This window comes from Diadema setosum, chromosome 10 (genome assembly GCF_964275005.1).
Source record: "Diadema setosum chromosome 10, eeDiaSeto1, whole genome shotgun sequence".
NCBI lineage: Eukaryota > Metazoa > Echinodermata > Echinoidea > Diadematoida > Diadematidae > Diadema > Diadema setosum.
Window position 1 is genome coordinate 4,908,047 of NC_092694.1, and position 21,393 is coordinate 4,929,439.

The window sequence follows — 21,393 nt, forward strand, 5'->3', positions numbered from 1 at the left end:
ACAGATTGGGGTAAATGAAATTCAATTAAGCTTATTCGTGTGACTTTTTTATTTGCATACACATCAAAGAAAAATAAACGATAATGTCATACGTTACTAACTACCAATGCACATGATTTGTCTTTATTTCCGACTTAAGTCAATAAAAGACAATGTCGTCTCGTCAAACTTTTGCATTCTTCTGAAACAGTTAAATTCTTATTCTTCTATCTATTTTTGTTTTTTTTTTATTCTGTGACCATAGACACCCCGTTTGTACCCTCTTACAAAATTTAATTATTTTTCTGATATTTTTCAATCCCTACAAGGGTGATTTGATTCAGTAATGTTAGAAAAAGCGAATGATTCCATTGAGAAATCGTATTGTCACAAATGTACACACAAGTAGTTATGTACATGTATCAAGGCTGTATGCATGGTTGTTTAATGTGTATGTACACAAGGTGACCAGATTAATGGAGAACATTCTATATGATATAGATATAGTACATACAGGCTGACCAGATCAGTGGAGAATTTTCTATGTGGTATACAATGTAGCTACAGTACATGTATGCATGTGACAGGAAATACATTATAGCTCACTCAATCTAGAATGATTTCACCCATTCCAGAAAATTCTAGGAAGTGCTGGCTGAGTGAGGCACTGCCCTTGTAACCCAATGTGATTGGTAGTTAATTTTGGCAATGATGTTATGCACATATTAGGCAGTGAGTCATCCAGGATTCCTGGAATTTGGACTTGCTAGTATGTTCAGGTATGTAGCCCCAGGTTGGAGAAAATTACAGAATGTACTAGAAAAGGGTGAATGAATATATAAGCTGGAGAAATTCTGAGGTAGGCAGAGTACCCAACACCTCTGCTCTGAGAGTTACGTCACTTCTGGCTCTGAAGCGACTTGTTATAGTCAGTCCTGTGTTACCTGCTTACCTGCTATACAAACTGTGTTTGTGGAGATAAGGCCTGGGAGACATTTTGCCTGCAGAGGATTAATTTGCCTACGTTGGAGATAGACTCCATATTTTAGTGTCAACGGACATTATTACGGCAAAGCTGTGACGGGCTGGATTCCTTGCTGGACATTATAAAGTGAATCATCATTCAACGCATCAACTGGACGTGGTCGTCATAACGTTTGGATTTTGCACATTTCGCCGTGGCCATTATCGTGGATTTTACCCCGGATCTATAACGTGGATTATTGCAATCAGTGCCTCTGGATTTACATTGGAGGAATCATTCATCGGTGCATCAAGGACCATTAATTTGTGCATCGAACATCGTTTCTGGACATTCTCAAAGGATTATTTGATTTCCAGGGATATTGCCTGTAAGTGATTCCATTACCGATTTATAATTGTTTTATTGATCATTATTGTACTGATGTGAAAACTGATTACGAGTCTGTACCCACAATATCACTGTTAATAAACCGCCTGAACATTAGTTGATTGTTTCTTTTGTGCGATCATTCTCAGAGTGATTTTGGTCGTAACAAAATTGGGGGCTTGTGTCCGAGAAGTGAATTTAAAGTCAAAACTTAGAATTTGGAACGTTCCGGAATCCAGAATATTGGTACAGACGAAATACCAGTTGAGTTGATTGTTCAATTGTACATTGTGTGTAATACATGTGACAATGTCAATCAGTACAATGGATGTTCAGGCATTTGTTCAGAGGACAGATTTGTCCCTCAAAGATTTGCAAAGGTTACGCAAATGTGATTTGACTGCTATTGCACAGCATTTGAATGTTGATGTTCCACAAGGTGTAAGAAAGGCAGAGATTCTTGACTTAGTAGCTGGTCACATGGAGCTCAAAGAAGAAATTGACACTCCAGATCGAGCTCAAATTTCTGATCAAACACGGCTTGAGCTTGCTAAATTGGAAATCAAGGAGAGAGAAAGAGCAAGGGAACTAGAACTAGAGAAAGAGAAGATGAGATTAGAAAGAGAGAGGGAAAGAGAACAAAGAGAAATGGAAATGAAGGAAAGGGACAAACAAAGAGAAATTGAAATGAAGAAACTTGAAATTGAAGAGAAGAAAATGGAGCAACAAGTGAAATTGCGTGAGATGGAATTGACTCATGCACAGACTGTTGAAAATCGTGAAAGGGCTCCCCCTGAATTTGATTTGGCCAAGAACATTCGATTGGTGCCAAAGTTTGAAGAAAACAGAGTTGATGCATACTTTGTGTCATTTGAGAAGGTGGCTAACAGTTTGAACTGGCCACAGGAATTTTGGCCCTTGCTCCTTCAAAGTGTGTTTGTCGGCAAAGCAGCTGATGTGTACTCATCTCTCTCTGAAGAGCAATCACGTGACTATGCTACAGTCAAGAAAGCAGTGTTGAATGCTTATGAGTTGGTGCCAGAGGCATACAGACATAAGTTCAGAAATTCGTACCGCAAACCAGGCCAGACACATGTTGAGTTTGCTCGTGAAAAAGAAATGATGTTTGATAGGTGGTACAGGTCCCTGAAAGTGGATCAGGACTTTGATAACCTACGTGAGGTTGTTCTCTTGGAAGAATTCAAAAAGAGTGTTGCTTTCAGTGTGAGGTCGCATTTGGATGATCACAAAGTGACAAGTTTCCATAAAGCAGCCTTGATGGCTGATGAGTATGAGCTGACCCACAGAAATGACAACAGACCACCTTTCAGGAATTTCTCTGGAAATAAGAGAGACAAAACTCAGTCGAGCAATCCAAAGAATGCTGGTTCTGAAAAAGGCACGAGTTCTGAAACTTCATCGGCACCAAAGCCTCAATCTGACAAAGGGTCCAGTACAAGTGCAAATGTCATCAAATGTTTTCACTGTAACAAGACAGGGCACGTAAAGTCACAGTGTTGGAAGTTGCAAAACAAAACAAAGAAGGACATGGGATTTGTCATGTCAAAAAGTGTCCTACCCGAAAATAGTGTCCCTTTCAGTGAAACACAGGCCACTGAAAGTCGATCTCCCAAATTCAAAGATAGGCTAAAGCAGGTGGATGAGAGCTATCGTAGCTTTTTGTTTGATGGTGAGGTGACCCCATGTACTTCTGGTGAGGCAGGTAAACCAGTAGTCATCCTGCGGGATACGGGGGCCTCTCAGTCGTTGATGGTGGATGGTGGTATGACTTTTCCACCAGATAGTGCAGTGAATGCAAAAGTCTTGATTCAGACTGTTGATGGCAGTTATATGTCAGTACCACTGTATAGAGTGGATTTGAAGTGTGACCTAGTTTCTGGTCCTGTCACTGTTGGAGTTGTTCCTGAGTTGCCCATGGTAGGCATTGACTTCCTGTTGGGGAATGACTTGGCTGGGGACAAGGTGGTTGCGTCTCCAGTTGTTTCAGATAAACCAGTGGTGGTTGCTGAAACTGAGCAGTTGCAGGAGGAGTTTCCTGGGATTTTCCCAGATTGTGTTGTGACTCGGTCTCAGGCTCGTAGAGCTGTTCAAGAAGATGCGGATTCTGTTGATGTGGAGGAGAATTCCGGTGTTTGGTTGGCAGAAACCTTTTTCAAGGATTTGAATGATGGGGTTGCTGTATTAGGCTCCGAGGCTAACAGCGATGGGCTGTTTAGCAAGTCTTCCTTGGTTGAAGCACAGCAGGCAGACTCTGAGTTGAAAGGCTTGTCTCAGACGGGCGTGTTCTGAGGCTGAGGCTGAAAAGGTCCCTGAGTGCTATTATGTCAAAGATGGCATTTTGATGAGGAAGTGGAGACCTCCCCATAGGCCAGCTGATGAGGATTGGACGGTGGTCCGTCAAGTTGTTGTCCCTCCCTGTTACCGCGGTGAGATCTTGAGGATTGCTCACGAGTTACCTGTTGGCGGCCATTTAGGCGTCAGAAAGACAAAGGATCGGATCATGAGGCATTTCTATTGGCCAGGGTTGAATGTGGATGTGGCCGAGTTCTGTAAGACTTGTCACACATGTCAGGTGGCTGGTAAACCACAGCATTCAATGAAGCCGGCGCCATTGATTCCGATACCTGCGTTTGAAGAACCATTTAGTCGGGTTCTAGTTGACTGTGTTGGACCTTTGCCTAGGACTAGGTCGGGTCATAAGTACCTCTTGACAATCATGGATATGTCTACACGGTTCCCAGAGGCTATCCCATTGAGAAATATCACTGCTAAGACTGTGGTAGATGCTCTAGTGCAGTTTTTCACTAGGTATGGGTTGCCCAAGGAAGTGCAGTCTGACCAAGGGTCAAATTTCATGTCAGGCATATTTCAAGAGGTGATGTATCGTTTGGGTGTGAAGCAGCTGAAGTCGTCAGCTTATCATCCCCAATCCCAAGGTGCGTTGGAGCGCTACCACCAGACCCTAAAGACAATGATTAGGGCATTTTGTGAGGAGTATCCCGAGGATTGGGATAAGGGCATCCCTTTCCTGCTGTTCGCGACGAGGGACTCCCCAAATGAGTCAACGGGTTTCAGCCCATTTGAGTTGGTGTACGGTCATGAAGTTAGGGGCCCACTGAAGCTCATCAAAGAGAAATTCATGACTGAGGATGATGAGGTCCACCTACTTGACTATGTGTCAAAGTTTCGTGAAAGGCTTTCAAAGGCTTGTGAGGTAGCTAGGGAACACTTGAAAGTGTCACAAGACTCAATGAAGAGAAAGGCAGACAAAAATGCCAAAGCCCGAACCTTCAAACCAGGTGACAAAGTTCTTGTACTGCTGCCCATACAAGGTGAACCACTGAAAGCCAAGTTCAGTGGCCCATACTGTGTCAAAAGGAAACTCAACGATGTGAACTATGTGATCAGTACGCCAGACAGACGAAAAGATCAGAGGGTGTGTCATGTAAACATGCTGAAAGAGTACTATGAGAGAAAGGCTAGTCAGCCTGTAGGCGTAGCTCAGGTGGTAGAAGAGGAAGTAGATGAAGAGGTAGAAGTTCAAGATGAGAATGGAAGTGAGCCCTCTAGTGTCAGGTTGTCTAACTCAGAGATGTTAGGGAAAGTAGATGAGGCACTGAACTACCTACCTGAAAATCAGAGGAAAGATGTGACTAGTCTGTTACATGAGTACAAAGAAGTGTGTAAAGACAAACCAGGTTGCACCCCTCTGGCTGTACATGATGTTGATGTAGGAGATGCTGACCCTATCAAGCAAAACCCTTACAGGTTAAACCCGAGCAAACTGCAAAAAGTAAGGGAAGAGGTTCAATACATGTTAGACAATGACATAATAGAACCGAGTAAAAGCAGTTGGAGCTCCCCAATCGTCATGGTGCCCAAACCGGATGGGTCTCAAAGATTCTGTATAGACTACAGAAAGGTGAATGCCGTGACGAAAACAGACTCTTTCCCCATTCCTAGACTAGAAGACTGCATTGACAGGGTCGGAAATTCTGCATATGTCAGTAAAATAGACCTTCTAAAGGGATACTGGCAAGTGCCCTTGACCGACAAAGCCAGGGAGATTTCTGCCTTTGCCACACCAGATGGCTTGTTCCAATGCAAAGTAATGCCATTTGGCATGAAAAATGCTCCGGCCACCTTCCAACGGCTGACAAACCAAATCATTGCCGGGCTTGACAACTGTGTAGTATACATTGATGACATCCTAGTGTATAGTGACACGTGGGAAGAGCACATTACACACTTGCGGCAACTCTTTGATCGACTCAGGGAGGCCGGATTGGTGATTAATCTGGCAAAGAGTGAATTTGCAAAGGCCAAAGTGGTGTATCTCGGGCATGTAGTCGGTCAGGGACAGGTATTGCCAAGAGAAGCCAAGGTAGAAGCTATACTAGGCTTTCCCATCCCCCAATCCAAGAAGGAGTTGCTCAGATTCCTGGGCATGGCTGGTTTCTACAGGAAATTTGTACCGAATTTCAGCACTGTAGTCACCCCCCTAACAAACCTGCTGAAGGGTAAGGCAAAGTACACCTGGACTGATGAGTGTCAAAGGGCCTTCGAGAAACTAAAAGCAGTCCTTGCTAATGAGCCTGTTCTGGCAGCTCCTGACTTCCAAAAGCCATTCAAAGTGGCAATCGATGCTAGTGATGTAGGAGTGGGAGCGGTTTTGCTCCAAGAAGATGAAGAAGGCACTGAACGACCGGTTAGCTACTTTTCCAAAAAGTTGAACGCATACCAAAAGAAATACTCAACTATCGAGAAGGAGGCTCTCAGTCTCATCCTTGCCCTCCAGCAATATGAAGTGTACTTGACCAATAGCAAAGGGGAGATCACGGTCTATACTGACCACAACCCCTTGGTCTTTTTAGACCGGTTCAAAATGAAGAACAACAGACTGTTCAGATGGAGCATGATGACGCAGCCATACGCTCTCAAAATCAAACATGTGGCAGGCAAAAATAATGTAATTGCTGACGCTTTGTCAAGAGTGTAACATGAAGAGAGTATCAAAGGTGAAAAGTTTTCACCGCATATCATTTACAGTGTATGTGTTTAGCATATCCATTAATGTATGCAAAACAGTTTGACATGATTGTATAAGCTCCGAGAATCCAAGCAATATCAATGTAACTGGTATCCATGAAAAGAGAACATGGAATCAATGCAGCTTTTCAAAAGGCATGTGATAGTATGTGATTATTGTTGCTTGACTTGGATTGTACTTCACATTCGTTGTAAATAACAATGAGAAATTGTGAAGGTAAAAGAAACCCTTGCTACGGCAAGGCTTTCTTTTTCCCATGGGGGATGGTGTCACAAATGTACACACAAGTAGTTATGTACATGTATCAAGGCTGTATGCATGGTTGTTTAATGTGTATGTACACAAGGTGACCAGATTAATGGAGAACATTCTATATGATATAGATATAGTACATACAGGCTGACCAGATCAGTGGAGAATTTTCTATGTGGTATACAATGTAGCTACAGTACATGTATGCATGTGACAGGAAATACATTATAGCTCACTCAATCTAGAATGATTTCACCCATTCCAGAAAATTCTAGGAAGTGCTGGCTGAGTGAGGCACTGCCCTTGTAACCCAATGTGATTGGTAGTTAATTTTGGCAATGATGTTATGCACATATTAGGCAGTGAGTCATCCAGGATTCCTGGAATTTGGACTTGCTAGTATGTTCAGGTATGTAGCCCCAGGTTGGAGAAAATTACAGAATGTACTAGAAAAGGGTGAATGAATATATAAGCTGGAGAAATTCTGAGGTAGGCAGAGTACCCAACACCTCTGCTCTGAGAGTTACGTCACTTCTGGCTCTGAAGCGACTTGTTATAGTCAGTCCTGTGTTACCTGCTTACCTGCTATACAAACTGTGTTTGTGGAGATAAGGCCTGGGAGACATTTTGCCTGCAGAGGATTAATTTGCCTACGTTGGAGATAGACTCCATATTTTAGTGTCAACGGACATTATTACGGCAAAGCTGTGACGGGCTGGATTCCTTGCTGGACATTATAAAGTGAATCATCATTCAACGCATCAACTGGACGTGGTCGTCATAACGTTTGGATTTTGCACATTTCGCCGTGGCCATTATCGTGGATTTTACCCCGGATCTATAACGTGGATTATTGCAATCAGTGCCTCTGGATTTACATTGGAGGAATCATTCATCGGTGCATCAAGGACCATTAATTCGTGCATCGAACATCGTTTCTGGACATTCTCAAAGGATTATTTGATTTCCAGGGATATTGCCTGTAAGTGATTCCATTACCGATTTATAATTGTTTTATTGATCATTATTGTACTGATGTGAAAACTGATTACGAGTCTGTACCCACAATATCACTGTTAATAAACCGCCTGAACATTAGTTGATTGTTTCTTTTGTGCGATCATTCTCAGAGTGATTTTGGTCGTAACTGTATCTGTTCTTGTCTCTTTTCAAATAGCGGTAACTGATGTGGTTACCACAGTGGACCCGAATAATGGACCAACTACACCTTCGCTTCATGGTAAGACATATTGCGATCAGCATGGAAAGATAACAAATATATGAATATCACCTTAACGTACGTCATTTGGACGTCCGTACCAACTGAACACCATCTGGTTGTAGTTAGGAAGCATAGAAAACTAGAAAGAAAAAAACAAACAAACTTGTCGCTGATATGTTTTGGTGTGTTCAAAAAAATCATAGTCACGCTTTTTTATTGAACGTTTTGTGTCTATTCTTCAAGAATTACATAAGCACAAAATGCATTCTCTCAGTAAGGATATGTCTTTGCATACATATTTATTACTATAATCCTATTGTTTTCCTACTTCGGCGTTGAATTTACTATAGTCCATGTTACGTTAAAAAAAATCTTCAATCCCCAGATAAGAATTATCATAACTTTTGTTTTGAAGATGTCTGCGGACTTGTCAGAAGAACTAAGGCCAAATCATCACAACTTTGTAACTAGCTACCTTTTCTTTTCAATTAGTGGGCTTGATTTCATTCCCTGTTTTCCAGGCCTTTACATCCGCAAATATTCCTGTGGTATTACTCTTTTTGTTTTTAATTTAAATACGAATAAGCTTTATTGTAGTTTTCGTTTTAAGATGTATGCAGACACATCTCCTCAACACTAATACGGCACAACAGCATGGATTTGAATCTTGGTAATTCTCTTTGGCAACAGTTGCGTTAGATACATGCTTTTTTCTTCTCCCTTGTGGCCACAAATATCATCACAATAGGTTCATGCCAAGAGAGTTGTTGTGTGGATCCCAGCTTGAGTTGCTACGTATCCTCAGGCGGCTGCTACTGTGACTGGATTTGTACAAGCGCAAGAGACTGTTGTTCTGACTATAGTGATGTATGTGAGAATGCAACTTCTACCATTTATGAAGGTAGGTAAATTTTATGTAATTTTTGCTTGATCTTCACAATTATGAACATAATATCTTCAGCAATATACCTTCTTCAAACAAAACAATTCACCGAGTGTAGCATGTCGCGGGAGCAGCTAGGAAATCGAACTAGGTCATGTAGGTATTCTTCATGTAGAGAATATCAAAGGGATCGTTTAATAATAGGTTTGGTCGGGACCTAACTTCAGTTTCTGTATGAAAGAGCATGCAATTTCAAGATGAATTCAACGTTTGTTTGATTAAAATCAGATTTTGAAATTGCTCAGATATCCAAAATGAGCGATCCTAATATTATGACATCTACTTTTTATTACAATCGCTTTGCTTTATTTTGTTTTTGTATGTTTCGGCCATTCAAAACCGATTTCCATCAAACTCTGAAGTCCTGTGAGAGTGGTGTGTTCTATGTTATTTCAATGGGTTTTTTTGATTTCTCATAAAAATTAAAAGCCAACTCTTAGTCCCCACCACTACTATATCATTCTTTTCAATATTAAATTTCTTGCTGTAATTCTACCAAAACATTTGTTAGAATTACCGCAACGTGTTGAAATAAGCTCTAACAAGATGTTACTTCCCATGCTATATAGCTCTTTTTCATTCTTTCATCTTTCATTCTATCGTTCTTTCTTTTATCATTTCTCTCATCTCTCAAACTCTGCAAGGGTAAAATGATTCAGTATTTTTTCTTTATTGTAAGCAAATGGTTACAGAAGTCTTCTATGACATTGTCTTTTCTCACATAGAACTAACTTAACGGCTTACCTAATGACGGAGATAATGAAGCAACAATACCAACACTCAATGGTGGCATTTGCTTTGATCACGGTCAAAGATAAAAAAAAGAAAAAAGTTTGCATAAGCCATTGTAATTCAGTGAACATAAGTCCCCACTTACACAATGTGTAATTTTATAGGAAAACCTAGAATGATAAAAGAATAAAAGACAATAATATTGTTTCACCTATGCTTGCAATCACAAACCACTCACCTTTTATTAGAAATGTATTCAAAATGTCATTATATGACTTTCACAACGAGTAGGCCTATATCAATCTAATTCTAAATATGTTCCCCCCATATCATGATGAAAACTTAAAGTCGATAGTGAAATGTCAATCTATATTTAAGGTTATAAAGCTTCTTCTCTGTAGTTTTGTGCTATGATAAGACAAACATATCTCACTTTTGAAGTGTGCAACAAAACACGTTGTGTACCCTACAATTAGGAAGAAAGGGTGTGCTTAAGATCGAAAAATAGCGTCCAGTGCCTCTCAATGGGAAATTCAAAGGCAATTTTCACTTTCTATTGTTTCTTTTGGAAAAGTCAATGAAAACTGTTCATCGGAGGAAAAACACACGAAATAACAATATACCAATAAAGTAACATTTGAAATAACTGGATCGTAGGTTCAAACTTTTTTTTTTTTGATGGAAAGTCCATAGGCGAATGCTCAATCGAGGAAAGTAGTTCTGGTCCTATTTGACTTGATTTTAGGTCTAAACTGACTTGTTATATGGGAAGACAACACTCTAGGTAGTGTAGAATTTTGCTATAAAGCTACAATGTTTAATGCGAGGATTTCACGCCAACAACATTGTCTTGTAGAGATCGCATGAGATGCCCTTGTTAATATGACAAGAATTGTAACACCAAACTGCTCTCCTATTAGATTACTGAATATATGTGTAGCGATACAAGTTGGATGAAGTATACTTCATTACTTCCTGTACCTTTTTGCAGGATCAACTTAATTCTTTTGTGTGTAAGGTGATACGATTCATCAATGTCTCACAAAGGATATTGTTTGAGACATGTTATCTGTCCTGTCTTTTCTCACATAGAAGTAACTGATTTAGTTACCGCAACGGACGAAAATTTTGAGCAAACAACATTACCACTGCACGGTAAGATATGCCAGGATCAGTTCCTTGTTTATAATGTTTACAATTTCCGTTATCAACACCTTAATAAAACTACCCACCTATAACCTGTTTTGTAACATGCAGTCAAAACAAGCCTACAAAATGGAAGTAAAATAAAAAGCTCTCCATGGCTGGAATATTGTGTTGTCTTCCGAATAGAAATTCGTAGTCTCACTTTCCCTGTAAGTTTTTAATGTGTCAGTGTCACTTAGTATGTTCAGATATTGATAAAAGAAAAAAAAAAGACCCTTATTGCACTACGTTGTTATCTATCAGGACAAACCAACATTGACTGTGATTTTGAATCCGGCTGGCAGCAGTCGTATTATGATGGAGAAAAAAAAAATCATTTATGGGAACAAAAAGACGTTTATGCCATTGAGAGAACTCATACGGAATATTTTTTAAAGTGTAAGCTTCACGGTTTCAAATTCTTGTCGGTAAAAAGAAGGGGCAGAGGAAACCGCATCTTATCAAATAAAATACTTTCTAGGGTCCACGGCTGTCGGAATTCAAGTACGACTTGTAGAAGGTGAAGACGACACCCAAGGCAGAGTAGAAATCTACTACGATGGTCAATGGGGGACTGTCTGTGATGACTCCTGGGATATTCAAGATGCCAACGTAGTTTGTCGGATGTTGGGCTTTGAGGGCGCCAGTCGCTCGTCTTGCTGCGCCGAGTACGGCCAGGGATATGGCCCGATTCTGCTAGACAACGTCCACTGCACAGGCACAGAAAGTAACTTAGCAGATTGCCAACACAACGGATACGGAATGCACAACTGCAATCACTATGAAGACGCTGGAGTGGAGTGCGTACCGACAGGTAAATGCTTGACATTTTACATGTCTTAACACATGCGAGTATTTACCAAATAGTTTATCCTACATGAGTTTTTGTCATTACATAATGAAAAAAAGTGAGTATTCCAGAAAACGGTACAACGCCTGGTAGAAAACTGAACGTTAACTGAGCAAAATCTATCTGATTAAGTTGTGTTCATATTCTGTAACACAATCGGGAACTGTGCATGTAAAACAGATTACTTTAAGATAAAGATCGAAATAAAGAATACGAATACGGTTGAAAAAAGTCCGTGTTAGTGGACTCCATGAATCATTGTGTCAAATACCTTAAAGTAAAGTGGCAAAGTATACAAGTTCTACTTCATAGCTAACTGTAAGTTCTTGAATTGATTACCTCCATCTTATGTCCTATACGTCTTGGGTCTGGACAATCCCTGGGAATATTGTTCATCTGAGGGAATAAAAGGCAATATAATTATTCATGAGTTATTATAGGGAACAATGTTAAAGTCTTTTTAAGTGCACATCGATAAAAACATCCTGGAAACTTGGCAACTAGTCGATTATAGTTTATCACAAATGGCGGTATTATTATAATGAAATCCAATTAAGCTTACTTATTCATGTGACCCTTATTTTATTTGTAAGCACACAAATTCAAAAAAAGAAAGGGGATAATGCCATATGTTACTACGAATACACATGATTTATCTTTATTTTCGACTTAAATCATTAACCCGTTTAGGACGTGTCCCGAGTATACTCGGGCTGACGTTTTCCAGGCTGTGGACTGGTCCCGAGTATACTCGGGCTGAGAGAGTGAAATGAACACGCATTTTTAAACTTAGAATTTCACCAACAATACGATGCCTATGTTGAAAATGATTTACATTTTGTAGGACTACATACATTAAAGTTGCCATCTGTGAACATTTTGTGATGATTGGTCATATCTTATGTCTATAAACAAGCAAAATATTGACAAACATGAGTGCAATTTTCACGACATTCAGACCTTCGCAACGGTCGGGAAACTGACCAATGACGAGCGACCAGCCGCACGCTCTGGCGATCTCATTTGCATCGGTATGCAAATTGTCACACTCAAGTGAAAAGCGTGCGTGCGGCGGTCAAGACCGTTGCGTGCACGCGCCTACCTTATTAGCACACATTTACATGATAAAGTATTGTAGCATACTACTTCGTGTTATATCAGGAATCCAATGTCGTACTTATGGATCTTCTATGAAAGCCATCTCGGCATGACAACCTGCTTACCATTATTGGCGTGAAATGTTGGCCTTCTTCTTCCGCTGCCGAGTCCTGGGATTTACCAAAACTCGGCGAATTGAATAAATTCAAAAGTAAATCTTTTGTGTGCCCTGCATGCATGTGATGTGTGTGAATGTTTTTGTGTCTGTTTGTTATCATGACAGCGATGTTACTTGTAGTTGTTTGAAGAGTTTTACCGTCATGAATAATATTCTGATTATGTTATAAAATCGTTAAAAAACAAAGAAACCACTTGGCCAAGAACAAACCGAGTAGGGGATGTACTGCATACAAACAACGCAGTCGATTGCGCTACTTCATCGAAGTCGTAAATTCATATAAATTGAATAGACCAGGTGGCCAGAGTATCAGGCTACACAATTTGTACCTCCTTGAATAGACAGGATGTTGATACAAAAACATTCCTAAGACGCACTCGTAGACGCCATCTGAAAAGTCGGGGATTATGAGCATAATAGAGAAGTTCAAAGGCCGATTACAGACAGTCTCTTTTTTCTGCACCTGTCCATAGAATGCATTATAGTGATGTGCTTCGTATGTATTACGTAACCGCTTTTACGGACCCCAATGATTTTATGGTTGTTGGGAAGCGAATGTGCAAGTTCTCATGTGGTTGTAACCAACATATATGTATAGAATTTAAACTTCGACAACGAAATACGCTGCAATAAAGCGAGTAAAGAAGACATATGGCATTTTTTTTCTCTCATACGCTTAGCATTCGCCAAAAAATTGTAGATATAATTATGATGTTCGGTATTTGATGTTTGCAGCATTTCAAAGAAGCAGTCAAAATAAAATAATATCCCATATTTCGATGATACCGACGATGGTGATGTCGACTGTTTAGTCTTTTTTGTTCTAGTTCTGTATGAATTCCTCATAATATGCTAATATTCGGCTATAGTCGCTCTGTCAATTACTTACACATTTAGAAGTCTGAGGTGTTTTCAGTCCACTTCTTCCGTAAGTTCACGAGTCAATTTTTTTTCGATCATTGAGTTCAATCCATTTATAATCAGTCAAATATGACAACTTATACCGACAAAAAAAAAACGATTTTTCTTCTTTTTTCTTTGTAGAAAGCGCTCCAAATTTGCGAAGTGGTTATTCAATTTTGCGAGAGACGGAGATGTGATAACCACATCGCTTCAATTGAACACTTTGTTTAGGAGCAAGGTATTTCGGGCAATAAAAACATGAAATTAATGTTCTTGTCTTATCTCATGTTTATCGATGTAATCAATTTTTTTTTTTTCATGTTGCTATTGAAGTAATTTATGCACTTATCGTGCCTGTGTATTTTTTTATGTCTACGTATATCTCTGCATTTAGGTATGCCTACATTTATTCATTCCATTAGACTTCGTGAAATCGCATTGAAGCATTTTCATATTCATAAACGATTGCAGCAAATGCTCGTTTCCTTTATACATTATGCTTATTGAATGAGATTGTTAGTACTTCAGTTTTGTTTTTGTCTTTTATCGGGGGATGACTGGTATACACAATAAAAAAAAATATTGATTTACACTCATGACATAAGAGAAGATCATTTCAGCAAAATTAGCCGTCTGTTATGAGAGATCAAAGAATGCCGGGAGAAATGTCGTTTATTTCAACAAAAATATCGTATTTTCCTTATTTTCTGAAGTGATGTAATAATTGTAGGTCTTCAAGCCTGTGTGGCTTGTGCTTGCCATACTTCCATGATCATGTCGGCTTCTTCTACAGCTGCCGGATGGCCAACCTTTTTTTGTTGCTAAATTGAATGAATTTCTCCGTCGAACTCGGGAATGCTCACCTGCGACCCTGTTTGAAAAGACGCTCTTTCATATTGAGACGAATTTGAATACTCAATGGACATTCTAATTTAAATTGTGTTAAGGCTACGTAATTTGAAGTGATAGGATATAGTGAAAGGAAACTGAGATTGAATGTACATCTTCATTGCGCGATCTTTTTTTTAAGGCGATTTTGAATTACCTAACTGTGAAATTAGAAGACAAACGTACACACACACACACACACACACACAAATGACTGCAAAATCTTTGCATAATGTTGAACCATTTTGAACACTCGAATATGCCGTTTTGCTCTTCCTTTGTAATACATTTGCCTTGACTAGTGCTGCTTCGATTTATCTCATTGCATCTCAATACTTTCCTTTCCAGCTATCCACTTCTTCATTCCCATCATCTACAATTAATCGTTTAGATTGAATATCCCCATTGATGGTGGCGATCACTTTTCCAAGATACTTTGCCCGTATTATTATATATAATCTCATAAGATGTCACCATAACACAGATTATAGGCAAACCTAGCCGTGTGTAATATTTCATTTCGTTTGCAAAAGTGTGTTCAGATTACCGTCCATGGAACTAAATTTAGAAGACCAGCCTATTTTTTTATCTCTTTATCTCTCCATCTTTCTTCTTATCGCATAGACTCCGATGTTTCGTTTGCAGACCGGAAGAGCTCATAAATGCTCCATCAACTGACTTGAATAGGTGTTATATAATATATAAAACAATAATCTATCCCGTTTGCTGATGATTATCATATCACTGTGTGACATTTAATTTCCAGTGATGTGCAGTGAACAATACCTTCCCGCCATTACGGTATAGAGTTGTAAGGGAATCATGATTGCACATAAAATTTGCAACATACAACCCGACAGTAAACTTACAAATGCGCTCGTTGATCTCCTTTATTCATCTCATGGAAACCTAAGTCATATAATTATTGTCGAAATCTGGAGGCAGTCATGATGGATAATTTCACAAAGCAAACGTCTTTATACAAAAATGCATGGAGTTCGCAGGTTTAGTCACCATTAGCTGTCAAAGATTGCAAGAAAGATGCAACGATTTATCTGATTATTGAACATCCCATCAGGCTCTTGTCAACATTATGAAAATTGTTGAAACAAAACCAAGAAACAAACTCAAATGGAAGATTGGTTTGAGAAACTCAATTTCGATGTTGCTTGAAGCTTTTTTTTTCTCTCTCTCTCTCATACTTATGAATGACAGCGTGATTATGTTATAAGATCGTTCAAAAAATCTACTCGGCCAACGAACCAAATAGAGAATATACTGTATATAGTCATCATTTTCATCACCTCCCTGTTTTCATACAATGCAAGAGCCGATATTGCCACTATGGGGTCTTACAATTATATTCATCATGGTGAAACACAGCGTAACATGTGCGCGTGTTATAGGCAAGAACACTTTGAATAGACCAGGTGGCCAGAGTATCAGGTTACATTTTACCTCCTTGAATAGACAGGATGTTGATACAAAAACATTCCTAAGACGCACTCGTAGACGCCATCCGAAAAGTCGGGGATTATGAGCATAATAGAGAAGTTCAAAGGCCGATTACAGACAGTCTCTTTATTCTCCACCGGTCCATAGAATGCATTATAGTGATGTGCTTCGTATGTATTACGTAACCGCTTTTACGGACCCCAATGATTTTATGGTTGTTGAAAATCCAATGTGCAAGTTCTCATGTACTTGTTACGAACATGTATTACAGAATTTAAACTTCGACAATGACATACGTTGCAATAAAGCGAAAAACAAGACATACGGCAGAAGTTGTCTTTTTTTTTTTCTCTCTCTCTCTCTCTCTCATACGCTTAGAATTCACAAATAAAGATTATGATGTTCAGTATTTGATGTTTGCAGCATTTCAAAGAGGAAGTCAAAATAAAATTACATCCCATATTACGACGATACCGACAATAGTGATGTTGACTGTTTAGTCTTTTTTGGTTCTATTTTTGTATGAATTCTTCATAATATGCTAATTTTCGGCTATAGTCGCTCTGTCAATTATTCATACGTTTAGAAGTCTGGGTTTTTCAGTCCATCTCTTTCGGAAGTTCACAAGTCAAATGATTTCGCGATCATTGAGTTATAATGGTTTTAGCAACACACTACCGTTTTGTAGCTCAATCGATTTATAATCAGTAGAATATGGTAACTCGTGCCCAAAAAAATAAACTTTTTTATGTAAATTTGTAGAAAGCACTCCAAATTTGCGAAGTGATGATTCAGTTTTGCGAGAGACGGAGATGTGATAACCCGTCGCTTCAATTGAACACTCTACTTTGTTTAGGAGCAAGGAATTTCGAGCAATAAAAGCATGAAATGTTCTTGTCCATCTCATATATTGATGTGATCAAATGTTTTCATGCTGCTATTGAAGTGGTTTATGCACTTATCGTGGCTGCGTATTTTTTATAATAATTGCATTATACATGTGTGTATTTGCGTAGACCTACTTGTATTCATTCCTTTAGACTTCGTGAAATCGCATTGAAGCATTTTCATATTCATAAACGATTGCAGCAAATGCTCGTTTCCTTTATACATTATGCTTATTGAATGAGAATAGTACATGTACTTCATTTTCTGTCTTTTACCGGGCGATGACTGGTATACACAATAAAACAAAATAATATTGATTTACACTCATGACATAAGAGAAGATCATTTCAGCAAAATTAACCGTCTGTTATGAGAGATCGAAGAATGTCGGGAGAAATGTCGTTTATTTCAACAAACATATCATCTTTTCGTTATTTTCTGAAGTGATGTAATGATTTTAGACCTTCAAGCTTGTGTGACATGTGCTCGCCGTTCTCCCGTGGTCATGTCGTCTTCTTCTATCAGCTGGCGGGTGGTCAACCTTTTTGTTTCTAATATGAATGAACTTCTCCGACGAACTCGGAAATGCTCACCTGCGACCCTGTCTGAAAAGATACTCTCTCACATTGATGCGAATCTGAATTCTCGATGGGAATTCTAATCTGAATTGTGCTAATGCTACATTTTTTGAAGTGATAGGACATAGTGAAAGGCAAACGAGGTTGAATGAACATCTTCATGGCGCTATCTTTTTTTCTTTTTTTTTGTTGGCTATTTTGAATTACGTAACTACGAAATTGGAAGGCAAACGTACACAAAAAATGACTGCAAAATCTTTGCATAATGTTGTACCCTTTTGCCCTTTTTTGCCGTTTTGCTCTTCCTTTGTAATACATTTGTCTCAATAAGTGTTCCTTCATTTTATCTCATTACATCTCATCACGTTCCTTTCCAGCTATCCCCTTCTTCATTCCCATATACAAACGTGTAGATTGAATATTATCATTGATGGTGATGATCGCTTCTCCAAGATACTCTGCCCATAAAATTTATATATGTATATATATATATATATATATATTGTATAAAACGTAGAAAGATATTACCAAAACACAGGTTGTAGGCAAACCTCATCTTGTATAATTTTACATTACGTTTGAAAAATCTTTTCAGATTATCTACCGTCAATCAAACAAAATTTATATGACCAGCCTATTTTTCTCTCCTTTTTCTCTTCTCATCGTATAGACTCCCCTGTTTCATCTAAAGAGCTCATACATGTTCTGTCAACTGGCTTAAACAGGACCGGTGTTTTATTCTTATTTTTTTTTTCTATGTAAGAAATAACGATACTCATTTAGGTTGGTGATTACTTTTTATAATAATTAAATATATGTCTTGTATCACTGTCTGAAATCTCATTTCACTTGATACATAGTGAATAATCATTATCTTCCCGACATTACGTCGAAGTTGTAAAGGAATTGTAAGATCGCACAGAAAAATAGCAGCATCAAACCCCGATAATAAACTCACAAATCCACTCGGTGATATCTTGTATGCATCCAATGAAAACCTATTATAAGTCGCATGATCGAAATTTGTACGTAGTCACGATTGATAATTTCAGGAAGCAAACTTCTTTATACAGACTCCTTCAGGGGATGGCAGGTATCGCGCAAGCGTGGATTATGCATTTTTATTCGTCTCAAAGAAAGTTAGAAAGATGCAAAGATTTGTTTGAATATTGAACATATTCCAGGCTCTTGTCAATTTTATGGGAATTACTGAAACAGAACCAAGAAATAAACTCAAGTGGACGTTATTCTATTACGAAATTCGACTTTGATAAATCAGTATCACCAATTCTACTTGTAATATTACATCGTTGATGGTTTGCCTAGTGTTGAAATAAAGCCACGTGCTTCTGTTACAGACACGCGAGCTTTGTATTTGGATACAAGTAGCGGGGACAAACAAGGTGTAACAGATTTTCAAATGTTGTATACAATGAATAAACTTCCTTCTGTTTCCAAAATTCATTGACTAGCTATGGTAAGGAATTTTGTGAACAACAGGAAGTCAAGAGTGGGTTCGTGTGCCTTTGATATCGCCACAATACGAGATTTACTTGGCGTGTCTTACAGTCGTGTAAATGGAAATACGCAAGCCTGTACACAATCCTCCGATTGATCGCTTTTCATTCAAAGACTTTGAAGGCTTGTGATCAACGGATTACAGTTTCCATAAAAGATTGCCTCCATGAATCAGTAAATTCAAGACAATTATGTAGTAGAAATTTGCGACATCCTCGACATAGCCTGGTGCCCAATAATAAAAGACGCTATTCATTTGAGCTGACGAGGGAACGTAAATTGACGATCGTACAGTACGTGAAGTTCAAACCGCGCGCGCGAACCCAGATAGCGAAGGGAAGCGACATTATTATTCATGAGCGGTCGTTATTCATCCAATCAGAAAGCGGATTCCTACACCGCATACACGGCAATTTGATGATTGGGTAAAGCGGGACCGTAAGTCACACCCCCTTAGTAACCCTCGGTCCGGGCTCGATTTTGGAAAACCTGTCCGTCTGTGGGGGTGTTCGCTCGCCAAAGCAAACCGTCCTAAACGGGTTAAAACACAATGTCGTCTCGTCAAAACTTCTGCATTTTTCTTCAGAAACAGTAATAACACTTATTTTTTCTTTCTGTTTTTATTCTTTGACCACAGACACCCCGCGTCTATCCTCTTTAAAAATTGAATTATTTCTCAGATTTTTTGATCCCTGCGAGGTGAAAAGTGATTTTAGAAAAAAGTACATATTAAGGGATTATATCAGATATTGTCTCTTTTCAAATAGCAGTGACTGATTCGGTTACCACAGTGGACGCAAATACTGGAATACCAACTACACCCCCGCTTAATGGTAAGATATATTGTTTTGTGATCAGATGATAAATATATGAAAATCACTTTGAAATCACGTGAATGTCCGTGCCAAGTGGATGCCATCTAGTTACATGCAGTTAGGAAACCTAGAAAACTATCAAGAAAAGAAAAAAAAAATGTTTGACGCTTTGTTATGTTATCTTCAAAAACCATAGCCACGCTTTTATTTGAAATTTTTATCAAGTCTATAAGAATGTAAATGGTAAAAATGCATTTTTTTAAAACAATCGCTTACATATAGGAAATCGCTTACATACATCTTTATGACTATAATCTTATCCTAATGTCTTACTTTAGTGATGAAAGTGCCAGAGTCTATGTCTATTTGTTAATAGGGTCAATAATAACAATTCATAATATTGATATTAGAAGTTATGATAAAATTGTTGATTAACGGACTACTGCCCTGAGTGTTGTTACAAGTGTTGTCGGCCCATATCTGCGTCGGTGGTGCTTTTGACGGCGCCGTTACGCTGAAAATGGTGTTCTGCACTGCACATGCGCTAGACAGCTGTTCTCATTTTTGAAAAAAAAGGTTGTATCGTCGTTGCATTTGCGTCCTTTAAGTAAAGCTCGCAATTATGTTTCAGTGTCGGGACGTAGTTCTTTACAGTGATTGAAGGCAATTTAAAAAAAAAAAAATCTGATAATTCCTAGTGTTTACAATTTCCTTCACGTCTATAGCAAATTCACTATGTTGAAAAGAAAGCAACTGACCTAGCAGGAATTTATCACATTTGAGGCTTAACCGAAGGTGGCTCAAAATGTGATTTTTGTTTACGACACAGTAAATGCAAATTTGGATTTCTCACCTTATTAAAACGATTATTTCCCTTTCCTTGACAGAAATTAATTTATTTTAGCGTAGTATATGCTTGAAACGGATCTGTGATAAATAAAAAAAAAAAATAAACGAAACCTAAGGATCGAAATACTTAATAGATTAATGAAAATAAGATACAAAAGGAATTGATAAAACAATAACATACATAAGAAATGTATGTATGATATGTATTTCATCCTTTATTTTTCAAGTACATTGTTGGGGATTGCTACAAAGACTATTTAGACCAAATATGATTCTAATAGCTACGATACTGATGAAGATCAAAGCGTATGGTTTTCACATAAACATTAGTAATATTCAAAGTCAAGTTGTTTTATTTCATCTCCAGCAAACTGAGAATAGAATTTGATATCTGTGTATGCAAATAATGTCATGAAATCATTTAATAAAAAGGATTATAGAAAAATAATATAAACTTTGTTTCTTAACAAAGTTTGGTAGATTACGCCCCAGGTAACATTATATGTCCGAATTTTCTCTGTAAGTGATCTGCTGTGATCTTCTCTAAGTGATCGATGTATTTTGTTTTTGAAAAAAAAAAACCCAGGATTTTTCAGTAATGCATGCTATTTGTATGCAGTTTTTGTTGTGCTTTTCTT

The 21,393-nt window shown here is 38.4% G+C and overlaps 1 protein-coding gene across 1 annotated transcript in view; it reads left to right on the forward strand.

Annotated features, from left to right (window-relative positions):
• LOC140234433 (scavenger receptor cysteine-rich domain-containing protein DMBT1-like) overlaps nucleotides 1-21,393 on the forward strand; it is a 144,913-nt gene that overhangs the window by 20,238 nt on the left and 103,282 nt on the right. The window contains 1 exon segment of the mRNA XM_072314478.1: nucleotides 11,217-11,549. Within this exon segment, the coding sequence (XP_072170579.1) occupies nucleotides 11,217-11,549 (333 nt within the window).